The following is a 22,276-nucleotide window of genomic DNA, read 5'->3' on the forward strand; positions in this document are numbered from 1 at the left end:
GGGGTCCGGGGAGGGGGCTGGGGGGGCCGGGGCGGGGACTGTGGGTCCCGGGGGAGGGTGTGGGACCCGTAGGGGAACTGGGGGTCCCGGGGGCGGGGTGCTGAGGGTCCCGGGGCAGGGCCTGGGTGTTCCGGGAGGGGCTGAGGGTCCCGGGCGGCCCGGCCTCCACCGAGGGACGCGCGTTCCGCCCGCTGCGCGGTTCCTGCTCGCCGCTGGCCGCCGCCTCCCCGGGGCCGGGCCTGCCCCCCCGCTCCGGGGCCGGGCCTGCCCCCCCGCTCCGGGGCCGGGCCTGCCCCCCCGCTCCGGGGCCGGGCCTGCCCCCCCGCTCCGGGGCCGGGCCTGCCCCCCCGCTCCGGGGCCGGGCCTGCCCCCCCGCTCCGGGGCCGGGCCTGCCCCCCCGCTCCGGGGCCGGGCCTGCCCCCCCGCTCCGGGGCCGGGCCTGGGGCCGGGGCTGGCTGTTCCCGTCCTCGCCCCCGCTCCCTCCCGGGGCCGCCCCGGCCCGGCCCCGGGGCCGGCGGGGATGGACGAGCAGCTGCTCCGCGCCCTGGGGGGGCTCAGCCTGCAGCCCCCGCGGGGCCGCTTCGGCCGGAGGCTGGTGCTGCTGCGGGGGCTGCCGGGCGCTGGCAAGAGCACCCTGGCCAGGTAAGGCGGCGTCGCGGGAGCGCTTCGTGGCGGCGGCGGATTCTCCCCTGCTTTGGTTCCGGCCGCGGCCGAGGGCCGAGCCCCGCTGCCGGGCTGGGGTGGCGGGGGCGGCACGGTGGGGCCCGCCCGGAGCGGGGGGGAAGCGGGGTAGGGCTCCGCGGAGCCCTGCCCCGCTTCCCCCCCACCCCCCGCCCGGAGCGGAGCTGACGCCCTCGGCTCCGGAGCCCCGCGCCGGGCAGCCGGCCGCAGCCCTCCCCTTTCCTCAAAAGCGGCTCCAGGCGTTATCCCCGCCGCTTGCCTGTGCTGCTTTCTGCCATAGCAGAAGTGTCCCGAGTGAGCAGCACCAAAGGGATGTTTCTACTAAGGTGGGCTCGTCGCCCGAGCCCAGGCAGTTGTTGTTTCTGCTCTATAAAGTGCCGGACCCGTGCCTTTTTTTTGTGGTTGATCACAAACACGGTAACGCGCTGCTTCAGTCTGCCCGTGACCACTGGCAGCATCCCTGACTCCTGTTTTCGTGATGTCCTGTGCTCCTGGCCAGAGCTGTAGAGATGCATGGAAGGGGCAGGGGAGACAGGACTGCGCTCCGGCAGCTCCAAGACCAGGTGGGAAAAGCCCAGAGGGATGTGCTGGGAGATAGCACTGCCGTCGGCGTGGTACATAGTAGCCATAACCTGGCATGGGACGATCTCACGGTCTGGTGTCTCACGGCTCCCCATGCACACGCTCTCCAGCGAAAGCAGAACATTCGCTGTCGTCTTGCCCTGCTGGGGTGAGGAACCCGTGCTGGCCTTACAGGCTGCCAGGGGAGGGCTGTGCTGTGGAAAGTGGCAGCGTGAAGCTCTGTGACACACCAGGTGAATGTACGTTTCCTCTTCCCAGTACAGCCTTTCCTGTCACCTGTGCCTTCTGCAAGACCAGTTCTTTAATGAATGGCCAAATGCTGTGTATTTACTGACACCCAAAATACCTGCCTCTCCCTAAACAGGTCATGTAAGTGCAGGCCCTTCACCTTCAGAAGGCTTTGGGTGTTCTCGTTGTACGGTAAGAATGTAATGAGTTGTGGCCATATTCTCAGGCGGTACAAGTAACAGACTCACCTATGTTTTTTCAGGTCAAAGCACAAGGTTAATTGTTAATGACAGATTTACACAAGCAGTTCTAAGTGTTGTTTAGTCCCCTGTGAGATGAAGGTAGGTGGTGATGAAGTAGAAACATAATGGATGCTTTGCAAAGGGCATACGGCAGCGTGCTCTTCTGGGGGTTGATCTCACTTTTCGGTGTGGTGAACATCTTCAGCCAGGAAGCAATGCTGCATTTTATAGGAGATCAACCTTCCTGACAGAGAAGCACTGTGGCAGTCCCTGAATTTGGAGGGAGAGGTGGCCAGGATTTTTAAACTGAGCCTGAAGCTTTGGGGACCTAGTTCAGGGGTGACATTTTGATGAAGGAATGCGCGTTGTTTTTCAAAGATCAGTTTGCTCTGTCAGCATCGTCCTGTCTCCTGGGGCCACTTACATGACCTGCCTCTCCCTAAACAGGTCATGTAAGTGCAGGCCCTTCTCCTTCAGAAGGCTTTGGGTGTTCTTATAGTACAGTAAGAATGTAATGAGTTGGGGCCATACTCTTAGGCAGTGCAACTAACAGACTGACATATGTTTTTTCAGGTCAAAACACAAGGTTAATAGTTAATGACAGATTTACAAAATCAGTTGTAAGTGTTGTTTTAGTCCCCTGTGAGATGAACATTTGAGGAGCTTGCTCTGTTTCTAGCTGCCGTTAGTTTTATCATTGCATTTAGCCATTTGGCAGTACACAGATCAAAGGGCAGCTGTACAAACAGCATTTAGTACCTCTTCATTAACTCTGTCCAGATTATGAAAGGACTGTGCCAAGAAAATTCTAAGGTTTGCTGTTCCCGCGTTGTGTACCTTTTGGTGTTGGTAAACGCAATGTGCTAAGCAAAGTGATGTTTGCAGAAAATTACTGCAACGAAGCTTGGTGCCAGATCCTACCAGAGGATGAAGGTGATTTATTTGCAAAAGCCCTCAGTAAGCTCATTTTACCTATTCAAATGTATTGTCTCAGATTTTATTCACTTACTATCGCAGCTAAATTCACTATCGCAGCTAAATACTTGCAAGCACCAAGATACATGTGCACAGGTGGTCTGCCCAAAATCAGAGAGGACAAGGACCTTCAGCTGTCCCATCCTCACTGTCTCTTCTGGGTTCCTCTCCGTTGGTTGTGACAGGGTGGGTTTTGGTCAGGTCTGCTATGCCATCTCGCAGCCAGTGATTTCTATGCTGCCATCTTTTTGCCTTCGAGTTTTCCTTACTTGGTGCTCCATGTATCTTAGGCAGGGGTTTTGGCTGTTATTTTAATTTTCCCATTCTGGGTGTTTCTTCAGCTGCAGCCTCTCCCCCTTTTGGAACAAGGGGAAGAAGGGCTGGTGTGACCTGATGGCCATCCTGCTCTCAGTGCTACCAACAGCAAGTCATCCCTGCTGGGCTTGAGCTGACTGGTGGCCTTTGTGGGTGTGTAAACAGCTCCTTTCCCAGTTTTATTGCTGTTAACGATGTTCTTGGTTGTCAGTGTGTGCCATTGTTTTAGCTTTTGCTCTGTTGTTTCTTCTGGTGTGTTCACACACACCTCCATTCGTTTGTTCTTTGTATCAGCCAGTATTTCAGTTACAACTTGTGCATTTTTACAGTTCTCAGAAGTGTCATGAACCATGAAAGTTATCACTGGTGACATCGTGATCTGGTGACAGCTCTAGCAGAAAGGCCCCTTTTTCAGTTTGTTGTGCAATCCTAGGAACAACCTTTTTGGATCCATGACTAGTTTCCGTGACCTTTCAGTGTCATCCAGCACAGTTTGGACACAGCTTTGTAAGATTTAGTTAGTTCTTTGTTAAAGTGCTTTCCCCATCCCTGCTGCTCCCCAGCTCAGAGCAGCACAACATTGGTATGTGGATCAGTTCAGCTCTGGTTTTTGGTTTCTGGTAAAGACAGCGAAGGAACCACCTGTGATACATTGAATAATCAAGGCAGAACAAGGAGTCGGTCTGCTCACCACCAAGCTCCAAAACTTTCCAATTGCTTCACTGTTAAGGATACACTTCCCTGAACTGCATATTTTAGGTGGCCCTCACCATTTCCCTCTAAGTGTTCACCATACGCCACCACCAGCAGAAGCACGCAGGAGAGGGGCAGCTGGGAGTTACATCTCCAACAGCCTCCACATGGCGCGTGGAACACGCTTCTCCTGAGTGCATTCCCCTCGACGTCACAGTACAGATTTTGTGATCGGACTGAGGCAACTACTAAGAAAACAATTTTCTGAGGTGCAGTAGTGGGTATAGCTTCCCAAAACGCCGCCAAAAATCAAACCAGACGCATACGAGCTCATACCTGCTTCCCCAACAGACTCCTTGTTGCACAGTAGCTGTATTTCCAGCTCTTCTTCAACATACTGCTGTGACGCACAGCTCATGTAACACGTAACCCTTTATTGAGCAGTTTTGCTCAAGCACTAGGCCAGGTGTGACCAAACATGTAACTTTTCAGCCACTGCTGATTTCTCATCTGAAATGAGGTCGTTCTTTTACTTCCTTAAGAAGCACAGAGGGAACAATCTTCCAGAGCAGAAGGGAAAAAATGCATTGGCACTGGGGCATCACTGCCTGGTGTGATCTGGGTCTCCTCCAGTTCCCTCTGCTGCTTTTGCCCAGTTCATCCCAGCACGTCCAGCCCCGGGCCATCCGGCACCCCTCTGACAGGGTGCATGGACTTCAGCTCTGCAGCTCCTGCTTCCAGGCAGCAGGGCATCGAAAGCATTTACCTTTGTATAAAACTGCTTTGGGTGATTCTCCTGAACATGTTTATCTTTTTTTTTTTTCTCTTCACAAAATACAGCTGCTGCTCCAGTCCCCACAGGTGAGCTGCGAAGGCACATCTGTGCTGTGCCACCCAGCACCAGGGCTGCCTGGCAGGTTCTGCTGGGGCAAAGTCCTCAGGGCACCAGAAGCTGTTAAAACACAGCAAGCAGCTGATAGTGCTGGGCAGCACGTGCTCCAGATCTCATAGTTCTGATTTTCTGCTGAAACTAAAGGCTTTGAAATGCCACAGGAATGCTTTATGTTAGGAAGAGTGACCAGAGCAAGTGGTTGCACGTGGTGTCAGTACCTATGTGTTCTGGTCTCTGTTACATTGGGAGTGGACTGAGAATTTACTGGCTCTGAGATCTGCCCAATATATACCATTCTATTGCCTTCTGAGCACTGGAAATGTTCCTTCCGATATGCTTACCAGGCTCAAATCAGAAATAAATTTATTTTCAGACTTTCTGATGGAAAAACATGACAGGCTATGGAACACAGTTATGGATTTTTTTTTTTTTTTTTACTCTCCAATGATATTGCTAGTGATCATGGAGACTTCTCCCAAGCACTGTAATGCATCCAGCAAGTTGAAATCCTGAGTAATTATTTTTTGTCTGTATATACAGTTAAAATCTGAAATGATTGTTTGAAAGAAAGATGTTCTTTAGAAAAAAGGCAACCTTACTTAAAAATGGTATAGATTATGGGAACGTATCTTCAGGTGAGTAGCACAGGAGACTCTAAGATCACCTGTCTGTTCACCAAGGCAGTTGTTACGATGCTGCTGTGGTGAAACGGACTCACAGCTCTGTTTTCAGCAGGAAGACTCTCCTTTTTTCATCACAGCAGCCATCACACATCTGACCAGGGTGGGAGATGGCAGGTGACTGTGTGCCAACACTAGCCAAGCTGCCACATCGTCCGGCAGCACCCTTGCTACCCGGGCTGCCAGCGGGAATGGTGTGGGCAGAGAGTGAAGCTTGTGCCTCTGTGTGTTCCTTCGAGTTTCCAGGGGCTTCATCAGTGTCCAGGCCCTGCTGGTAGGCACGTGGAGTTGCTGCTGTTTGGTCAGAGCTGAAGAGCAGAAGCACCTGAAAGTTTATTCTCCCCCCAGCTGTATCAGCCAATCTAACGAGACATGGTACCCGGCGTGGACATCTGCTTCGCCTTGCAGAAGGGTGAAATAGGGTTTGGGGAGATCTATTGCAGGCAGAGGAAGCCTCCCCCTTTCTCTTCTTACTTTCTTACCCTTTGTATCTTCTGAAACATCAGCAAGCTTTTCTTTAGCAGATAGAGCATACTGCGTTTTGTATCTACCTACTGGGAGACAAAGTGCTGTAATACTGTGCGATTAAATGCCCCAAGCAGGCAAATTAATGCCGAACCTTTGACAGATGCTGCTTATCACAACGCAGCGCTTCAAGTTCAGTGGCTTTTTTTTAAAAAACGCAAACATTGCTCGTATGTACTCTTTGATCTTGCAAAGAGGTTTCGTTTTTCTTTTCCTCCTTAGTATGCTTTACACTTACTGATCTAGTGGCAATGGGTAATTTTCTTTTTTACAGTGCTGCTCAAAATTTATTAATTAATGAAACTGGTCACACCTCCTACCATTTTGCATAGCTGTGTATATTTTGCTAAAATACAGTTATTTTTATTGTGTGTAGCGATTAGGAACCTGATGTGATTATGTAAAAACTTTGTTCTAAGCCAACTTGTGGTCCTATGTGGATTGTAGAAGTCTTGATTTCTCAAGGAACATACTAAGGAGGTTTGGGCACCCTTTGAAATAATACAGGACAGAGGAAATAGGATTTTTGTCAGCTTCATGGGCAATGGGGGTCATAATGGTCATAAACTTTTGTGTCAGTTTGGTTGTTTTAGAAAGCTAGAAGTTAAAACCAGCAAAATAAGAAGAAGGTAAACCATCTTTTTCCCACTTAATGTTTTCTTATGTTACTGTTAGTTTGGTATGAACATAGCAAATGTGATGGTAATTCATAGATCTTACTATGTTTTGTGCTGTGTTTTTCCTCCTTGGAAGCATGAGTTTTATCTAATTACTGGTGATGGGAGGATAGCAGACTGAGTTTATGGATAATCACATACTATTTAGATTGCTTAAGGGTTAATATCAAAGCTGTCATGGGAGTGTGCATATTTGTGTTAAAAATTCAGTAAGGTATATATGCTAAGAAATGAATTTTTTAAATTTGCACTGGTTGAGAACATTTTTAAAAGAAGCAGTGAGCAAGGAAAAAAAGAATCTTGAGATCTTTTGTTAACATTGTACAATTTTATGTGCCTATCAGTAGCTAAAGGGATGACATGTATTTTAGTGCAGCCAGTTTTTTAGAGAAGAGGTGGTGATGCAGATGGGTAAAGCAGTGTGAAAGGTGAGGCACTGAATCACAGTGGGCGCCGAATGTATCATTTTCTCAGCCCAGGAGTAACCAGGTACTCCTTTAACATCAGGAGTAACATTAGGTACTCCCATGCTTTTCATGGTAAGGATTCTTGCCTGGGAACAAAATCAAAGCAAAAATAATTATTTGACTGTTTGCTATCAGTTTGCGACATGACTTTTGTTAGATTTTTTTGTCCAGCAGTAATTATGTGCATAAAACATCCTTTTGGAGCTAGAAGATAATGACACATAGGTTGTTAATGAGAGGTACCAGTGGCTACAGCCCAGTCCCGGCCGGTCTGTCAGCAGTGAGTCTCTGCTCAGGGGCAGTTGCTACCACAAAATAATGTTAATTAATCAACAGATGGTAGAAGTTACAGCGGAGGCGGAGTGAAGTTAGAAGCTGACCTTTATTCAGCTAAACGCGACATGCAATCCTAGCAAAGAATTGCTGCTAGCAGGCAGATCAGGGTAAAACTGGTAAGTAAATGGTTAGCTAGAGATGACAGAATTAAGCCTTTTCTGCCTGCGTGTCTGGTTTTTGGCCGATATCCTAGAGGCACCTTTTCCCTTGCTGTTGCTCAATTAGATAAGACGTTGAGAAATAGTTGTTTGGCAGCTTATGGGGATGGAAGAGAAGTGTTTTATCAGGGAAGCTCCAGGGACTGGAGACCGTGTGATGTGAGATAGCAGGGTTTCTCGATTGGCCTTACTTTCCTTTCCAGAGACATTCTGGGCCTTAGGGAGACAGAGAGCAGTGAGACGATGCCGTGGGCTCTCCCTGACTTCTTGCAGAGACTCCATCCTCCCCCAGCGCTCCCTTGCCTGAAAAAAAGAAACAATTCTGTCAATGTGTTACACGCAGATGGGAACACAAGGGGTTTTTTAATGCTCTCTGAGTACTGGTAGAGGAATGCTTCACATTTAAACCACCACATAAGCCAGCACTTCCACCTCCTGGCACCCACAGGCAGCTGGTCAGCGCGGCAGGACATGCAGCACCCTCTGTGGGCAGCCCGGGTCTGAGGGAGCATCGCTGGGGGGGACATCAGCGTGAGGGGAAAGGGAACTGGCCGCTGCCACTGGCCACAGGGGACCGCTTCTATGGATCTGTTGCATTTGGGGCTGCCAGTCTAGGCAATTCTTATAAAATTTCTTATAAAATGTGGTTAGAAGCTGAAAATAATCACTACTCAAATCTACAAGAGAAGGATTAAGTAAAACAGGGGCAAGTGAAAAGCAGGAAGAACTGTAGAATTGCAACAAATAATAAGAAATGTTGACTAATCATTCAGATATTTGTGAGTAAACACATATGATTTAAAAAAAAAGTGCTATGTGCTTCCTAGCCAAAAAAAAAAAAAAAAAAAGAAAGAATAAGGCAAACTGATGGTAATACAAACCATCTTTTCGAAATGACATAATTGCTTCTCCTGGTTATCTTCAAAAATCTCTCTGTAGTAAAACTCACAAGGTCAAATTGTCTTTTAAGACAAATTTCACGGGATTAGCAGATTTGGGTGTTGGTTTTGTTGGTGGTGTTTTTTTGTTTTGTATTTACAGTCATACCTTCTTAAATAACTCAGAAAGGAAACTAATTATAGCAATATGATTAAAGATTCGTATGTTGGTAGTCCAGTGTAGATTGCTCTACTGAATTAAAGAAATCAAGGCCATGCCTTTAAGCTCCATTCCTTTCCTCCTATGTGTCCATCTACTGATTATGTTGCTTTCAGATCCTTTAAGCTGGGATTCTTGAAATGAAGCACTGTGCGTATTTGCAGAGCATTCGTATGACTCTTGTTTTAATGGTCTCTGTTAAAGATGTGTCAGCATATACTAACCCTTCTTTCATCTTTTTTTTTTCCCCCCAGACAGCTGAAACATGATTATCCCAGTGCTGTAGTTCTTAGTACTGATGACTTCTTTATCAAAAATGGTGTATACGTGTTCGAGCCTGACTTCCTCGAGGATGCACACAAGTGGAACCAAAAGAGAGGTGACTGAACTCAGTGCAGGGGTTTTGCTAAATAGTTTTGCTTTTCAGTCTGTCTTTAAACTTAGCCCCCAAAATAAAATACCTCAAAGTGGTGTCATACACCGCAGTTCATGGGCTACTGGTTAAAAAAATACATTTATCACATATAAAGTCTGATTTTATTTCTTCAGACTTACAAGAGAGAGTGTTATAAATGAAAAAATGCTGATGATTGATTGATAGATGTTATTGTAGAAAGTAAAGCAGTGACTATTAGGTAGCACTGCTGAAGCTCGGTAACAGCAGGTGGCATGCAAATACCAGCCCAGCAGCGGCTCGCTACAGCTGTACCCACCGAGTCCTTCACACCGTAACTTCTGAGGTGTCTGTCCTGACTTGGAAGGGGTGTTACAGGGGAAGTTAGTGATAGCCAGGAGGAAATCTTGCAAACCTAATTATAAGTTTGAGGATGAAATAACCCAGGTCTCAATTTCAGAAAGACAAATGTAACATGCTTTTGCGGCTGTGCTCCAAACTCATTTCTAGCAATGGCGAACATACTTTGAGATCGTGTAACCAGGCATCTTTTGCAAATAACTGTCATTTTTAGCTGTTGTACCGCTAAGTATGTTCTGTGAGAGCTTCAGGTCTTACTGCTGAGCACAGCCAGGAGCTGCATCGCTTCCTTTAGGACAGGACCAGCTGGGCACTGACCTCTGCTCCCCTTTGGGAGATGCAAGTCTGGTGGGGAACCAAGTGCGCTAGCAGTGGGCAAAGAAAGGACGCTTTGGGGCTGGTAGGGCCTGGCTCAGTCTCTTACCGAATATGTTAGCTTTACTCGATGTGTTACATTACAGCACGCAAAGCAATGAAGAATGGGAAAAGCCCGGTTATTATTGATAATACCAACATCCATGCTTGGGAAATGAAGCCGTATGTGATGATGGTAGGGAAAGCTCTGATTTATTGCTTTTACATGCTCAGCTATGACAATTACAAGGTGATCTGACTGAAATGGTACTTAGCATGGCTAAAAATAATTAATTCAATTTTCCCTTAGTTCTCTAATTATAGTTAAGGATGTTATTGTGATGAAGTAGGGGAAAACGCACCAGTGTGGCTGTTTATCTAGTCAGCTGTGTAACTCAGTGAAGGAAAAATTACTTGAAAAGATCCAGCAGTCTTTGGACTTGCCCTATTAGTTGTTGGCCATGAAGATGTCATTCCCTTCCCCAGAAGTGACATGAACTGAACAGTTCCCAAACTGTTTGACGACAAATATCTCAAACTACTTACAATTTTAGTTTACCATTTGTGAAAAATACACCATAAATAATTTTCGAAGATGCATTGCTATCTCTTGTCAGGAGTTCTGGTAGAGATGGCAATATTTTTAGTACAGTTGCATAATGTGGCCTGGCTGCTAACATTATACTCATGCTTCTGTTCCTGGGTTGTGGTCCTGTCAGTTAAGAAATTTGGTATTTCTTAATACAAAGTATTATTGATATATTAATATTTTCTAAGTATCACTTGTAGGGGAGCGCAGAAGAGGCAGGAGTTAATAGTGGTTCTGGGAAGCCCGGACATGTCCCTCCAGCAGCCGTTGTGAATGCTTGTGGGTGACCAGGAAGCAAGTGAGAGAGCACAGCCAGAGATGGGCAAGATGTAAAAAAGTCAACAGATTTCCCTGCTTCCTTTTTGCTAAATCAAAACAAAAGCAATCAATCATTGTATTGAATACATATACATGTATATTTGTGTGTGTATGTATATATATATATATAGGGGTGTGTGTGCGTGTAGGTCTGTACACATACACATGCAAATACCCTTGCTTTACCTTGAAAAAAATCAAGGCCTGTAGACTCAGTGGCTGGAAATAGCATGACTGATGGATGTTGACTTCACACTCCCAGAAGCTCCCAAGTGGCATGGCCAACCTGCGGCTCTTGAACCATTGGTGATTTCCAGAGAGTTCCAGTGCCAGGATGCCATTGCCATGAGGGACTGGGGGCAATGCCGAGGCAAGTTTTGCTGGGAGACCCCAATCCTTTGATGCAGAAGGAAATGAACTATCTAGGACTCAGCCCAGCACCTTGATGGGTGCCATGGTTATCTTCCTCTTTCGGGCCCCTGGTACATATGATACATCTCTTAGCCACATAAAAACTCTGGGGGTCTGGAAGATTGGCTACTCCTGAGCTCAGCAGCCTGATGTCTAAAACTTCTGTGTCCTTTCAGGCACGTGAAAATCGGTATGAAGTTATATTCCAAGAACCAGATACACCCTGGAAGTTCAACATTCAAGAACTGACAAGGTACCTCTTTTTCTCTTTGCTATTGCAGACAGCTGCTCATTTATTGATGTGCTCTGAGAGAGGTCAGCTCTCTTCCTCTTCATATACCCTAAAAAGTGACGCAGTAAATGACAACAGGGGGATTGCCGTGGAAAATTTTTATTACTCGTTACCTGGTCTGTAGTGAATTCAGCCCTGAAAGAGCCTGACCATGCTCAAGCGAGTCAGACAGTAGAAAAAGCAACCCCCCTGCATTTATATTTATTTATACTGCATTTTGTATATATATATATATTATACTTGCAGTGTATTTATACTGCAAGCTTCTTGGGGCAGGAACCCTGATTTTCATTCTGGATTTTCAGCAGCACCCTCCACAGGCACAAAAGCGTGTCTAAGCACTACAGACAATATTCAGGCTCCTATTCTTAAAAAGATCTAATCATAACAAATAGCGTCTTGCTGTAGCATGGTGGGGCGCTACCTTAACTGTGGTCAAGAAATGGGGTTCTAGAGGATCTTTCTAAAGATCTTAACGTGTGTATACAAAAGGGATACAGTGAATGTTTCAACTCTGCATAATGTGGTAGGATATACAGGCAGCCAAATACGGCTCTCTGTATGCTAGTTCACTAAAAAAAAAAATAATTAATGCAGGCTAACCAACCTGATGCAAAGCTTACTACCGTGAATAGTGTGCTCTACTAAATCCAGAAGCTAACATGCGCTAACTTCTTTGTTATTGCAAGAAAACTGCGTGGCTGCTTCATTCTCATTTATGTGTTTTCTATCAGCTGGGAACTCTAGTACAAAATTAGCGCTGCTCCTGTTTGTGCATGACAGAGACAAACGCAGAGATCTGTGGCCCAGGGCGCTGGCAGCTCCAGGGGGAGGCAGGACTTGGCAGATGGCAGCCAGTGGCTTGGGGCTGAAGGCAGGTGAGGACACCAACAGCCTTAGCAGTCACTTGCAAGTGTCAGCTCTTGCTTTACCAGTACCAGCTGGGAGCCACTGGGGGGGCATCACTGCAGAGGCAGATTTTACTAGTAATCATTCATTATAGGCTGAGCTGCTCGGTAACTTGTAATTTGTTTTATTAATCATTTGAAACAAGACTGCTTTTTACAGTAGCACTGTCAAACTAATTCAAATACGCTCAGTTTGGAGCAGCTCTTCGGCAGATAGCTTATGGACAGCTGAAGGTTGCTCCCGCTCTGGTTGTTCCACGTTGTGTCTCTACCGGCCATGCGGTTTGTGCTGGTTGCTGGGGTGCAAGCCTGCAGGTTCTAGATCACAAATTGTGCCTTACAGAGCTAAATGGCAAAGCTGAAGATACTGTTTGCAACCTCACAGACAGGCAGAAACTCCTAGTGGTCTTTGGAAAAACAGTTCCCACTGACGTCTTGAGAGACTGTGGCTGCTGCTGATCTATCTGGAAAGCGCTGCATGTTTGAGCATCCTGTTCCCTCGCGCTCAGACTGGTCATTTACAGGTCTGCCCTGCAGCCTGAGTCACCTCAGGTATGATTTTTTCCCCACTTGTGCTTAGGCAAAGCAACAATTTTTCAGACCTCTAATACTTGTTGATTACAAGCCAGCATCTGGGCTATCTACAGCCTATGCCTGCATTTCTCCAGGTGCACAAAAGCTCACCCTGAGGCCAAGAAGCCGTAAGCGCTAAACCCCAGCCATACTCACGTAAAATAATACATGGGTCTTTGACATAACACATTTCAAAGCATTTGTCTAACAACTTACGTCCTGACTACCCATAAAACTACTTGCGTTATGTTCTTCAGCAGTCACAGTAATATTTTTAAGAAGTAGGTGAAAGTGAACAATAATTTGGCAAAAAGGGCTAGGAACAGATCAGCAGAGACATGAACCACTGCCCTGAACATACCAGGAACCTTAGCAAGCTTAAGATAACCTCTACTACATGGGCAGCTAAATACTTGTATTTTCTGTTAATGTTGACTTTACAGAAGAAATATTCATCATGTCCCTCGACAAAAGATACAGCAGATGAAAGAACAATATGAGCACAACGTTACCTTCCACAGCGTTCTGTGGTCTGAGAAACCAAGCAGAGATGAGAGAAGCTCCAGCGGACCAAATGCAGCTTATGGCACGGGTGCCCATTCCAACCCCCCTGCAGCCTTCTCAAACAGAAGACCTCGTGGGGCACATAGGAACACCACGCCATTTCGCTGAAGATGTGGATTCCTCAGTGTGTTTTAATTATCAGGGTATAAAAGTTTCTAGGTTTACAATCTTTTTTCTAAATTGTTTTTGTTCTTGTATTTTTCTACTACATTTCTAAATTACTTTTCTTATAAATCTTTAAATGTCACCAGATTATGATCTCACAGCTCTACGCACCCAATCTGAGTGCTATCCCCAGTACAAGCTGTACTTGCTCTCACCCCTCTTCCTCCATGAAAATCTATCCAAGCTTACAGTGGCACTTACTGGATGTGCCAAGTGCTTTTTGGTCTTTTTTTTCCCTGCATCACACTTTGTCGCTAATAAGTAATGATAAATATTCCTAAATTCATTCTTTCCAACAGGCTACTGGGCCAATTCCTTCTCCCGGCAGCTGTCCTTTACTGCTGTGGTAATACTTTGTATCTGGCTGTATAACCTTTTGTATCTTCCCACTCCATCTCGGCTAGAGCGCTTCTGCCGCGCTGGGAGAGGCAGAGTGAATGGCACAGAAGGTAACTAACAGATTGTAGCGAGATTTGGGCCCTGTCTACTTCTCTGCTGTCTGCATTCACGCAGGTCTTACCTCAGCTCTGTCACAGCCCAACAGCTTCTCCAGCCTGGAGGCAAAGCACTTCAACACGCCAAACCGAGCCCTTTATCTTGCCCAGACATAGGAGTTCAACTGATCCCGAGATGAGGATCCTAAAAGGAAACAGTGTTAGGTAGGGCCTGGTCACTAAGCAGGAACGAGGCTGCAGGAGCAGCTCTGAATAACAGAAGCACAAGGCAACTAGATACCCAGACTAACGCAGAACTACAAATGACAACTGAAGAAAGGAAGTAAAAAAAAACCACCACAACATTCTTGTACAGGGGGAAATGGACTTCCTCCACCACTAAGTGCCAAGAAGCCACTGACTGATGGATGAGTGAGAAAAGGAACTATCCTACAGTAGTTTTTATCTGTTCTTAAATTCTCTGATTATATCCTCATCAAGAAGCATCATGAAACATTCTTAAAACTCAGCATTTGTGATGACAGTTGTGGGTTTTTTAACAGTCTGGATTATTAGGCAGTGCTTATATGACAGGACAGTAGTGAGTTATTTTGCAGTAAGAAATGAAGACAGCTACACTGGATAGTAAGAAATATGGGTGTAACTGCTAAATTGCTAGGTGAACAGCAGAGAAGTGTAAGAGGTATAAAGCAATATACCGTTTCCGGGCAAAAGCCAAGCTGTCTTCAGGACACAGCAAACCTATGACATGAATGGCATTTTCTACTCGAGCTGTGTTTAAAGACCCAGCACTGAAGCATTGCACAAAGGTTTACGGAAACATCAGCACACCTGTGTCAGCCCAGTACAGTTCTCCAGTCCCATACCATGTCCAGCTTAGTGACACCACTTAGTGGAGCCACCCCCAGTTCAGCACTTGCTGAGTGAATGGCGCAGGACCCCCAAAGGTTGCCAAGTAGGAACCATTCAGGGCTGGGAAGCAGCAAGGCAAGGGGCAGCCTGACAACAAACTAAAGCATGGAGTCGGCAGCCAGGCTAGCAAGACTGTTTCCCTCTCCAATGCAGAAACTCCAGTTCTGAGAAGTTTCGCCTCTTGAAATTAATGAGAACAAAGTAATGAATTCAAGAACTAACTTACTCCCAGCAGAAAGATCTCATGATGAAATCAAAGAAAGATCTGATAATCTTGCATGATGCTGTGGCCTCATGTACTTCTTTAAGAAGGAGTAGCTCAGAAACACTGACCAAGGATCTATTGTTAATACCTTTGTATAGCATTTTGCTATGAATCAAATAATCACGGCTGTTCTCTAAACCTTTTAGCACTACAGAGGAATTTGAGAGGAAAGGTACAAGAACTGTGCCACAATTACCCAACAATGTTTCAGAACTAAAGTGATATTTTTGGTAACAGTAAACTTAGAGAATTGTTTATTTTGCCTTGTGCCTCCTCTGGCAGCCAAGCAACTATACTGCTGCAGAGGGTAACGAAACAGATTGCTTTAGACCAGGGGCCCTCAAACTTTTTAACCAGGGGGCCGGCGCACGGATGCAGTGGCAGGCAGTCATCTGCGGCTGCTTGGTTTCCCCCCCAACCCCTGGCAGGGGGGTTCTGTAAATACCGGGGGCCGGATTGAGGACCCCTGCTTTAGACTGAAACAAAGATCCTGCTGGAATTTAAGAATACAACAGAATCAGAGCAATGCCTCACAAAACGTCATCAAACCTTCAGCCAGACTGATGCTATTGTATGATACATGTTTTTGAGAAATGTCTAATTACCCAACTCCAAATTATTTTGCAGATGAAATGTCATTTAATGAGTCTTTGGTTTTGTAATAGAGCATTATTCAATACAATCAGGACTTAATGCACAAAGTGTAAAAATAATTTGAAATATATACAATACTGTACAAGCGCATTTAGTAGCGTTTTCGGAGGTTTTGTCTTTGTAGCGTTCTGTGGGCAGGTAACGAGTCCTCACATTCCTTTTTGTTCTTCTGAAGATTCTCAGCTACTTCAGTCCTGCTTATTGCAGAGTTATTTGCTTCCCCGGTAGAACTGTTTTGGGGTGAAGGATCATCAGATAAATCAGGAACTATTGTATTGCTGTTTTCATTTACATAAGCAATCTTCTTTTCTTCTGGTAAATTATTCATGAGTGCTTGTGTATTAATCATTGCAAGTTCTTCATCAGCAACCAGGTCGTTCTCAGGAAGATGGGCAGTTTCTCTCAATTTTCTACAGGGTGTGACATGACCAACATTCTGATTTGTTTCTTTTGATGACTTGCTATGCTGTAAACCCAAACTTCGGGGTGGCTGAAATGCTTTTTTTAAAGATGGAGAAATTATTGAACACATTGGTGTCAGTGGTGGAGGCACAGGTATGCAACTGAGGAAGTCCATAGCTTTTCGCTTTTTGCTGGTTTTGGGATGGTCTTCATTAGTTGTGACAGATGGAGTTTTTGCTGACCCTTGTGTGACAAGTTTCATATTTGATGTTCTAGCTGACAAAGGGCTCTGATGCTTTATTTCAATTTTAGAGGAGATCTAGTTAAAAAGAGATAGGTTTTATGTTGAATAATGTCCAAATTATTTCATTAGCTTCTTCAATTACTTTCACAAAACGGGGGGGGGGGGAAAACCTGATATAAAAATGTTACATCATCTTTAATGTCCAACTTTAGTTTGTTATCTCCTGACTGTGACTAGTATTATGCTTGATAAGTCACTGTTTACACGTACATTAAGACAGTACATTTACATTCTGTTTCTGAGATCTAAGCTAAATGTATAGGGATTTTTCTGTGCCAGATGATAAGTAGTCAAAGCATTCATAAAAACAAGTCTATTACTGCATTGGGTATGTCCCCAACAGGTTGTTAAACAGGGAAAAACAAGGAAAAAAAACGCAGAGAAAAGGGATAGCATATAGACTGAAAAACTTAAACATAACAATGCACACAAGATGGGTGCTGCACAGCAAATCATTCAAATGTACTTGAGAATACCTTTAACGTCTCATTTATCTTGGTTAATACATTTAACCAACAGATATAAACCAAACCTTTAGAATTAAACATTAGCACACTCTCTGACATGGAGAAAGATGCCTTATAAGGTTAAATTTAGTCCCCAGGCACTGATGTCACATCAGGGTATTTCCACCTCCCTCACAGCTAGTGGCAAGAAAAATTTGTTCTGACTGCACTCAGTCCTCCACATCAGCAACAACCTGCTGCCAGCAACCTTCATGGGAAACTGGAGTACCATTTCACTGAACTTTTGTCAAGACTGCTACAAAATGTTTACATTTACAAAACAATACCTCTTCCCTTTTAAATCCTGGAAATAGTAAACATTAGCTAGGAAGAGACCAGGAGGTAAATTCTCTAACCAAAGGCAGGAACTGCAGAATGCAGTCAAAGAAAAATCTACGGTTCAAGGTTTTCCCTGCATTGCCCTGAAGAGAATGAAAGGAGTAGACCAAGAAGTGAGACCACTCACCACAGCTATCACTGGAAAACTTGCTTATGTCCTTACCGTATGTACTGGCAGTATAAACACCATATTCATTAACAGAAACTTACCAAACTTTTATTCTCTGCATAAAGACCTGAGTTGCAGGAAGGAGAGGGGCGTTCCAAGTCACATCTTTTAGTTAAACTCTGTGTAAGCGAGACATTTCTTTGTAGCAAATTCATCATTTTACTTTCTGCATCAGAGCAAAAGGAGGCCACGTTCTGTAAAGGAGGACGGTGCACAAAGCAGAATAGTTGTTTTTCAAATTGTGTAAGTACTATATACTCACAAAAAAGTATTTAGAATTTTGTTTTCTCATGATAATCCCACTAGAAGTTTCTTTTATATCAAACCAACAACTTAGAAGAATGCTGCACTTTCCATGGAGGGAAATATCATACCTTCCTTTTATCAACAAGAAAAAAAAATCCCCTTCGTATCTAAACTCATTTATCACTAAGAAGTGGGAATACATAACCAGGACCTGCTATTTAGCACAGTTAGAAAACTGAAATAATAAATAAATGAAATCAACAATCCGATACTGAGCAAGATGATAAATTTGAACTTTTAGAAGGCTAGAGCCAAACTGGCCATGACAGATCGCCCGCTGACAGGTACCATACTTTTTTGCTAGCCAGAAAGTATTCCGTGGCACATCCTAAAGATAGTGCTGACTGAGCTGAATTTAAAAATAAAATAAAAAAAGACGTTCAATAGGTGATACGTAGAATCCATGAAAAGTGCATTAACACCTTATTCCATACCTCCCAGAAAAAAAAAAAAACACCTCAAATTCAACATTATGTGCATTACTTGTTTTAAAGACTTATTATTACTAATGGACTTTTTGGTGAAAAATGTAACACAGCAGTAATTAAAATTAATCATTAAACTAAAAGTCTACAGATTTACCTCTATTGTACTTCTCAGTTCATTAACTTTCTCTTGAAGGTAGTTCTCCTTTGGACTGGCTGAGAATACAGAAAGCTCTCCAGCCACCAGCACAGGAATTTCTGATCTGAATTCAGATTGCCACTGAAGGTTGCTTACAGAAAGGAACGAACAGCGGACAACTAGATCTTCAATAGCGAAGTGTCTGAGATCTGTCCGGATCTTTACTGCCACTAAATTATAGCTTTCATCAGATAAGTACACCATAGTAGTAAAACCTAAAAGCAAGAAAAAAAAGTCTGAATTAAACCCTTGAATCTTTTAAGTAAAGGTTGAATACTGCAATTTGTATCTATAAAAAAAAGTCACGTGCATCTTGGAAGCGAATTGATAATGTAACATGGCAGCCTATCTGCACAGTAACAGATGTCTCACACTTCATTCATATTCTACATACATATTCTAATCTCCCTAGTGGTTACAGAAAACAACTCAAAGTCTGTATTACAGTGCTTAAAAAAATAATACTTCTATGGTGCTTTTCATTTTTATTCAGAAGATTATCCGCCTGTTCCTAACCCTGAGCTCCAGTACCTGCGTTCCACTCATTCCATGACACTGCACACGACAGGGAGCTCACATACATGCATGCTAGTACTGCAGATGTCAGAACTTGGATCCACCACTCCTGGGGGCGCAGGGGCAGGGAGAGAAAGAAAAGCTTCTCGAGCTTCCATCCTCCCTTACTAAATTCTTCCTGAGCTAATAAGCACAGGCAATTTTTCTTTAGGAAAACAGAATTATCTGCCAGCATGTCATGGTGATGGGCTAATTAGCAGGTTTTCACAGGCCTGAGACGCAGGTAAAACAGCAAGATAATTTTGACTTTTAAAATAAAGTTACTGTCTATTCAGTGGGAGGACATGAACATGGTCCACAACGTACCTGTTCTGCTAATAGAAACTACAACTCCAACTAAATCAACTTCAGCACATGGTGGCTGAAAAGAAGGATCTGACAAACTGGTGAATTTTAGAGCATTTCTCGGAAAGAAAACCTGTAGCAGCATCTCCTGTGATACCTGAAGAAACACAAGATTTTTTAAGTATTTATAACACACTTACAGATGTGACTGTGATACATTCTAATGATACATCTTTATGCACTTAAAGCACTTACTGGTAGTTGTAGATACTGAGTTTTCTTTGTTGCTGATAACTGTATGTTAGCTGAATCTGATCTTCCTTTGGACTGTGATGTTGACAGTTGGTAGATTCTGTACCGACTGCCTTCCTTTAACAAGGAATAGACATCCAGCAGTGGACGCCAGATAGTCAGGATCACTCCTAACAATGTAAGATTAAGATATATTAGCCACACAATACTAATTTGAAGGCTTTTGAGCAAAATAAAAACTGTGTTTAAAACACAACAACAACCCATAGCACTCCCTCCCACCCAAAAGTGCTAAACCAAAACCCAAATGAAACTGGAAACATTAACATGCAAGCTGGAATACTGCTGGGAAACTTCAAATCTACCTGCTGTGCTGGCCAGTTACCATGTTTAGATACAAGTTATTTATAGTTTCCCAAGTGCTAACCTTTATGTTTTTCTTGTTTTCTGTAGTCTACCACACATAATTTCCACACAGCAGACACATCTCTTTTAGAACCACCATTTTCTTCCTGTTCTGCTGACTCTAAAGCCTTCTTGAATTCTTCCTGTATCTGAGTTTGCTTTTTATCATTCATCAACTGCCTGTAAGCATTCAAAGTTTTTAACTGGTCTTCACTGAGATATCCCTGTAACCAAAAGAAAATGTATTTAGTATCTTTTTTATTAATGAAAAAAATCCTGTCAAGATTTTTTGATAGCCTCTTTCTTAAGTGTTCATCTGTTATGAGCAATTCAACTCATTCACTACCAAGACTTGAAATTCAAGTTAACACAACAGGAGTCAGCTGGTGCTTTACTGTTTTAAGTATTACGTTGTACTGTTCTTATGTGATAACTAGTGAGAAACCTGCTTAAGTGCATAAACTAATATTAATATTTAATGTAACAGACATGCTTGCCTGTTTCATAAGAAAGAAGAAATATTAGGAAAAAAATCTGTAAGAAGAGAAGGGTTGCACCTCTCAGCAGGCTGCTACCTCTAAGCTGACACTGCCATTTACATCAAAATGCATCTGGAGTGTTACCTTTCTGACCGAGCCTTCAAGATCCAGATGCCTTTACATGTAGCAACATAGATATGCATAACATTTTATCAAATAAAGTCACAGATTGTATGGCTTTGTGACAGTCAAGGACCCTGACTTGCAAAAGGCGAAGCAGGTATTTAATTTTTAACAAGTGGCAGGGACTAATCGCCTGCATCTTTATTAACAAAGGCATAAATACTTCAAAGTTGTCATTGAACTGGAACAGGGAAAGCAGAGAACAATGACAATATAATCAAACACTTCAGTCAACAGCATGCAAGAACACGTACGTGGAACAAGGCTTATGAGGTGCATTCAGCTTTCATATGTGCAAGGCAAAGCAAAGTAATACAATTACAAGGAACAGTTAACTTTTAGTTGTGCTATATTCTGGATTTTTTTATAAAAAACAGCATTCTCTTTTGCAGTCTGAGATATTATTAAACTATTTCAACAAGCCTTCATTAACATATTTTGAAAAATTTTTCATCTTAATTCATTTAGCAGCAAGCACACTGTAAAAAATCTGAAAAGGCAGCAAAAATAGTAATTTAACAGTTTTAGCAGAATGTACTAAATTGTAAATTATTCCGCGAGCCTTTCTAAATTAGCCCAGTAGGATCTACAGTTACCTCCATATAACCAGGATCAGATGCATTCTGAATTGCTTCAAAGAGTTCCGCACCATCTTGCAAATTACGGATTTGCTGTCTTGTGACTATGCGCGATCTCGGTGTTATCCTGCTAGTTCTCTCTGTTAAAAAAAAGCCCTTATGTTCAGTACAACTGATACTTTAAAGTGAAAGAAGAAATAATTATGTTAGAGGTATGGTAGTACTTAAGCTTTGCTGGAATAAAAATACAAAACAATTCTGTATAGGAACAGATATATGTGTGTACATATATTAGAAAAATATAAGCAGGAAAAAAAAATAAATCTCATTCATTTAAATACAGCATAGATCAGAGGATTATACAAACTTGGGGGAAGCCGGTATCAGTGTCTGCACCTGGGAGAGAGTGGGAGACTTGACAGGCTGCCAGGAAACTTCATCAATACTTGACCCTATTTTCTGCATGTCTGTCACTTCCTCTTCCTCTCATACAGCAGAAAAGTCTCAAAGATACCAAGACCTGGGACAACAGGTGACCACAGGCCTGCACATGAAGCCTCCTTAGTCACCAGCTAAAAGCTGAGTTAACTTCATCACATAAACTTTACCCTTTTCTTACATGAATCATTCTGCTGCTAGCATTCTAATGAATTCCTTCAGCATAACAGACTTCAGCATCGACAAGTTTACAGTCAAATATGAAACAGCTCAATGAGGTGACTGATATGTGGAAGTTCAAGTTCCTACCAGTGAAATGAAGCATTATAAAGCAATCTCCGATTTCAACTAAGAATTCAGCGGTGGTGTGTTTTTTTTGTGTGTGTGTTTTTTGGTTTGGGTTTGTTGTTGGGGGGTTTTTTTGGGTTTGTTTTTTTTTTTTTTAGAGTATAGCTTTAATTGTCTTTTCCTTGCAATTCATGAGCAACTCCGGATTCTGAGAAAGCAATTAGAGAACGTCCCAGCATTACAGATCACCACAAGAAACATTTATGGAAAGGGAGAGCTATCTGGGTTGTAGATATGACCCTGAGAAATCTGAACGGCACAAGCTACCATTAGTGTGGAATCCTACCTGTTCCTGGGGAAAAAAAAATCCAACCAAAAC

The 22,276-nt window shown here is 43.8% G+C and overlaps 2 protein-coding genes across 7 annotated transcripts in view; one reads left to right on the forward strand and one right to left on the reverse strand.

Moving 5' to 3' along the window:
• The first annotated feature begins 475 nt into the window (after positions 1-475).
• N4BP2L1 (NEDD4 binding protein 2 like 1) lies at positions 476-21,964 on the forward strand. Of its 6 annotated transcripts, none has more exons than XM_040583338.1 (6): positions 476-642; positions 8,804-8,928; positions 9,765-9,853; positions 11,152-11,228; positions 12,051-12,145; positions 13,192-13,350. In XM_040583338.1, exons 1-6 carry the CDS (start codon positions 521-523, stop codon positions 13,233-13,235), a joined length of 552 nt encoding a protein of 183 aa, XP_040439272.1. In that variant the 5' UTR covers positions 476-520; the 3' UTR covers positions 13,236-13,350. The 6 variants fall into 6 exon arrangements, with proteins under 6 accessions (XP_040439272.1, XP_040439270.1, XP_040439271.1 ...); XM_040583336.1 differs by lacking the exon at positions 13,192-13,350 and adding an exon at positions 12,519-12,727; XM_040583337.1 differs by lacking the exon at positions 13,192-13,350 and adding an exon at positions 12,561-12,727.
• BRCA2 (BRCA2 DNA repair associated) overlaps positions 15,726-22,276 on the reverse strand; it is a 40,889-nt gene continuing 34,338 nt past the window's right edge. Inside the window, exons 21-27 of the mRNA XM_040583332.1 lie at positions 21,190-21,311; positions 19,954-20,155; positions 19,530-19,696; positions 19,296-19,431; positions 18,372-18,628; positions 17,525-17,677; positions 15,726-16,484 (exon numbers count right to left, since the gene is read on the reverse strand). Coding sequence (XP_040439266.1) covers positions 15,855-16,484; positions 17,525-17,677; positions 18,372-18,628; positions 19,296-19,431; positions 19,530-19,696; positions 19,954-20,155; positions 21,190-21,311 — 1,667 coding nt within the window. The 3' untranslated portion in view covers positions 15,726-15,854. The remainder of the gene's footprint in view (positions 16,485-17,524; positions 17,678-18,371; positions 18,629-19,295; positions 19,432-19,529; positions 19,697-19,953; positions 20,156-21,189; positions 21,312-22,276) is intronic.

Source organism: Falco naumanni, chromosome 2 (assembly GCF_017639655.2).
Source record: "Falco naumanni isolate bFalNau1 chromosome 2, bFalNau1.pat, whole genome shotgun sequence".
Taxonomy (NCBI): Eukaryota; Metazoa; Chordata; class Aves; order Falconiformes; family Falconidae; genus Falco; species Falco naumanni.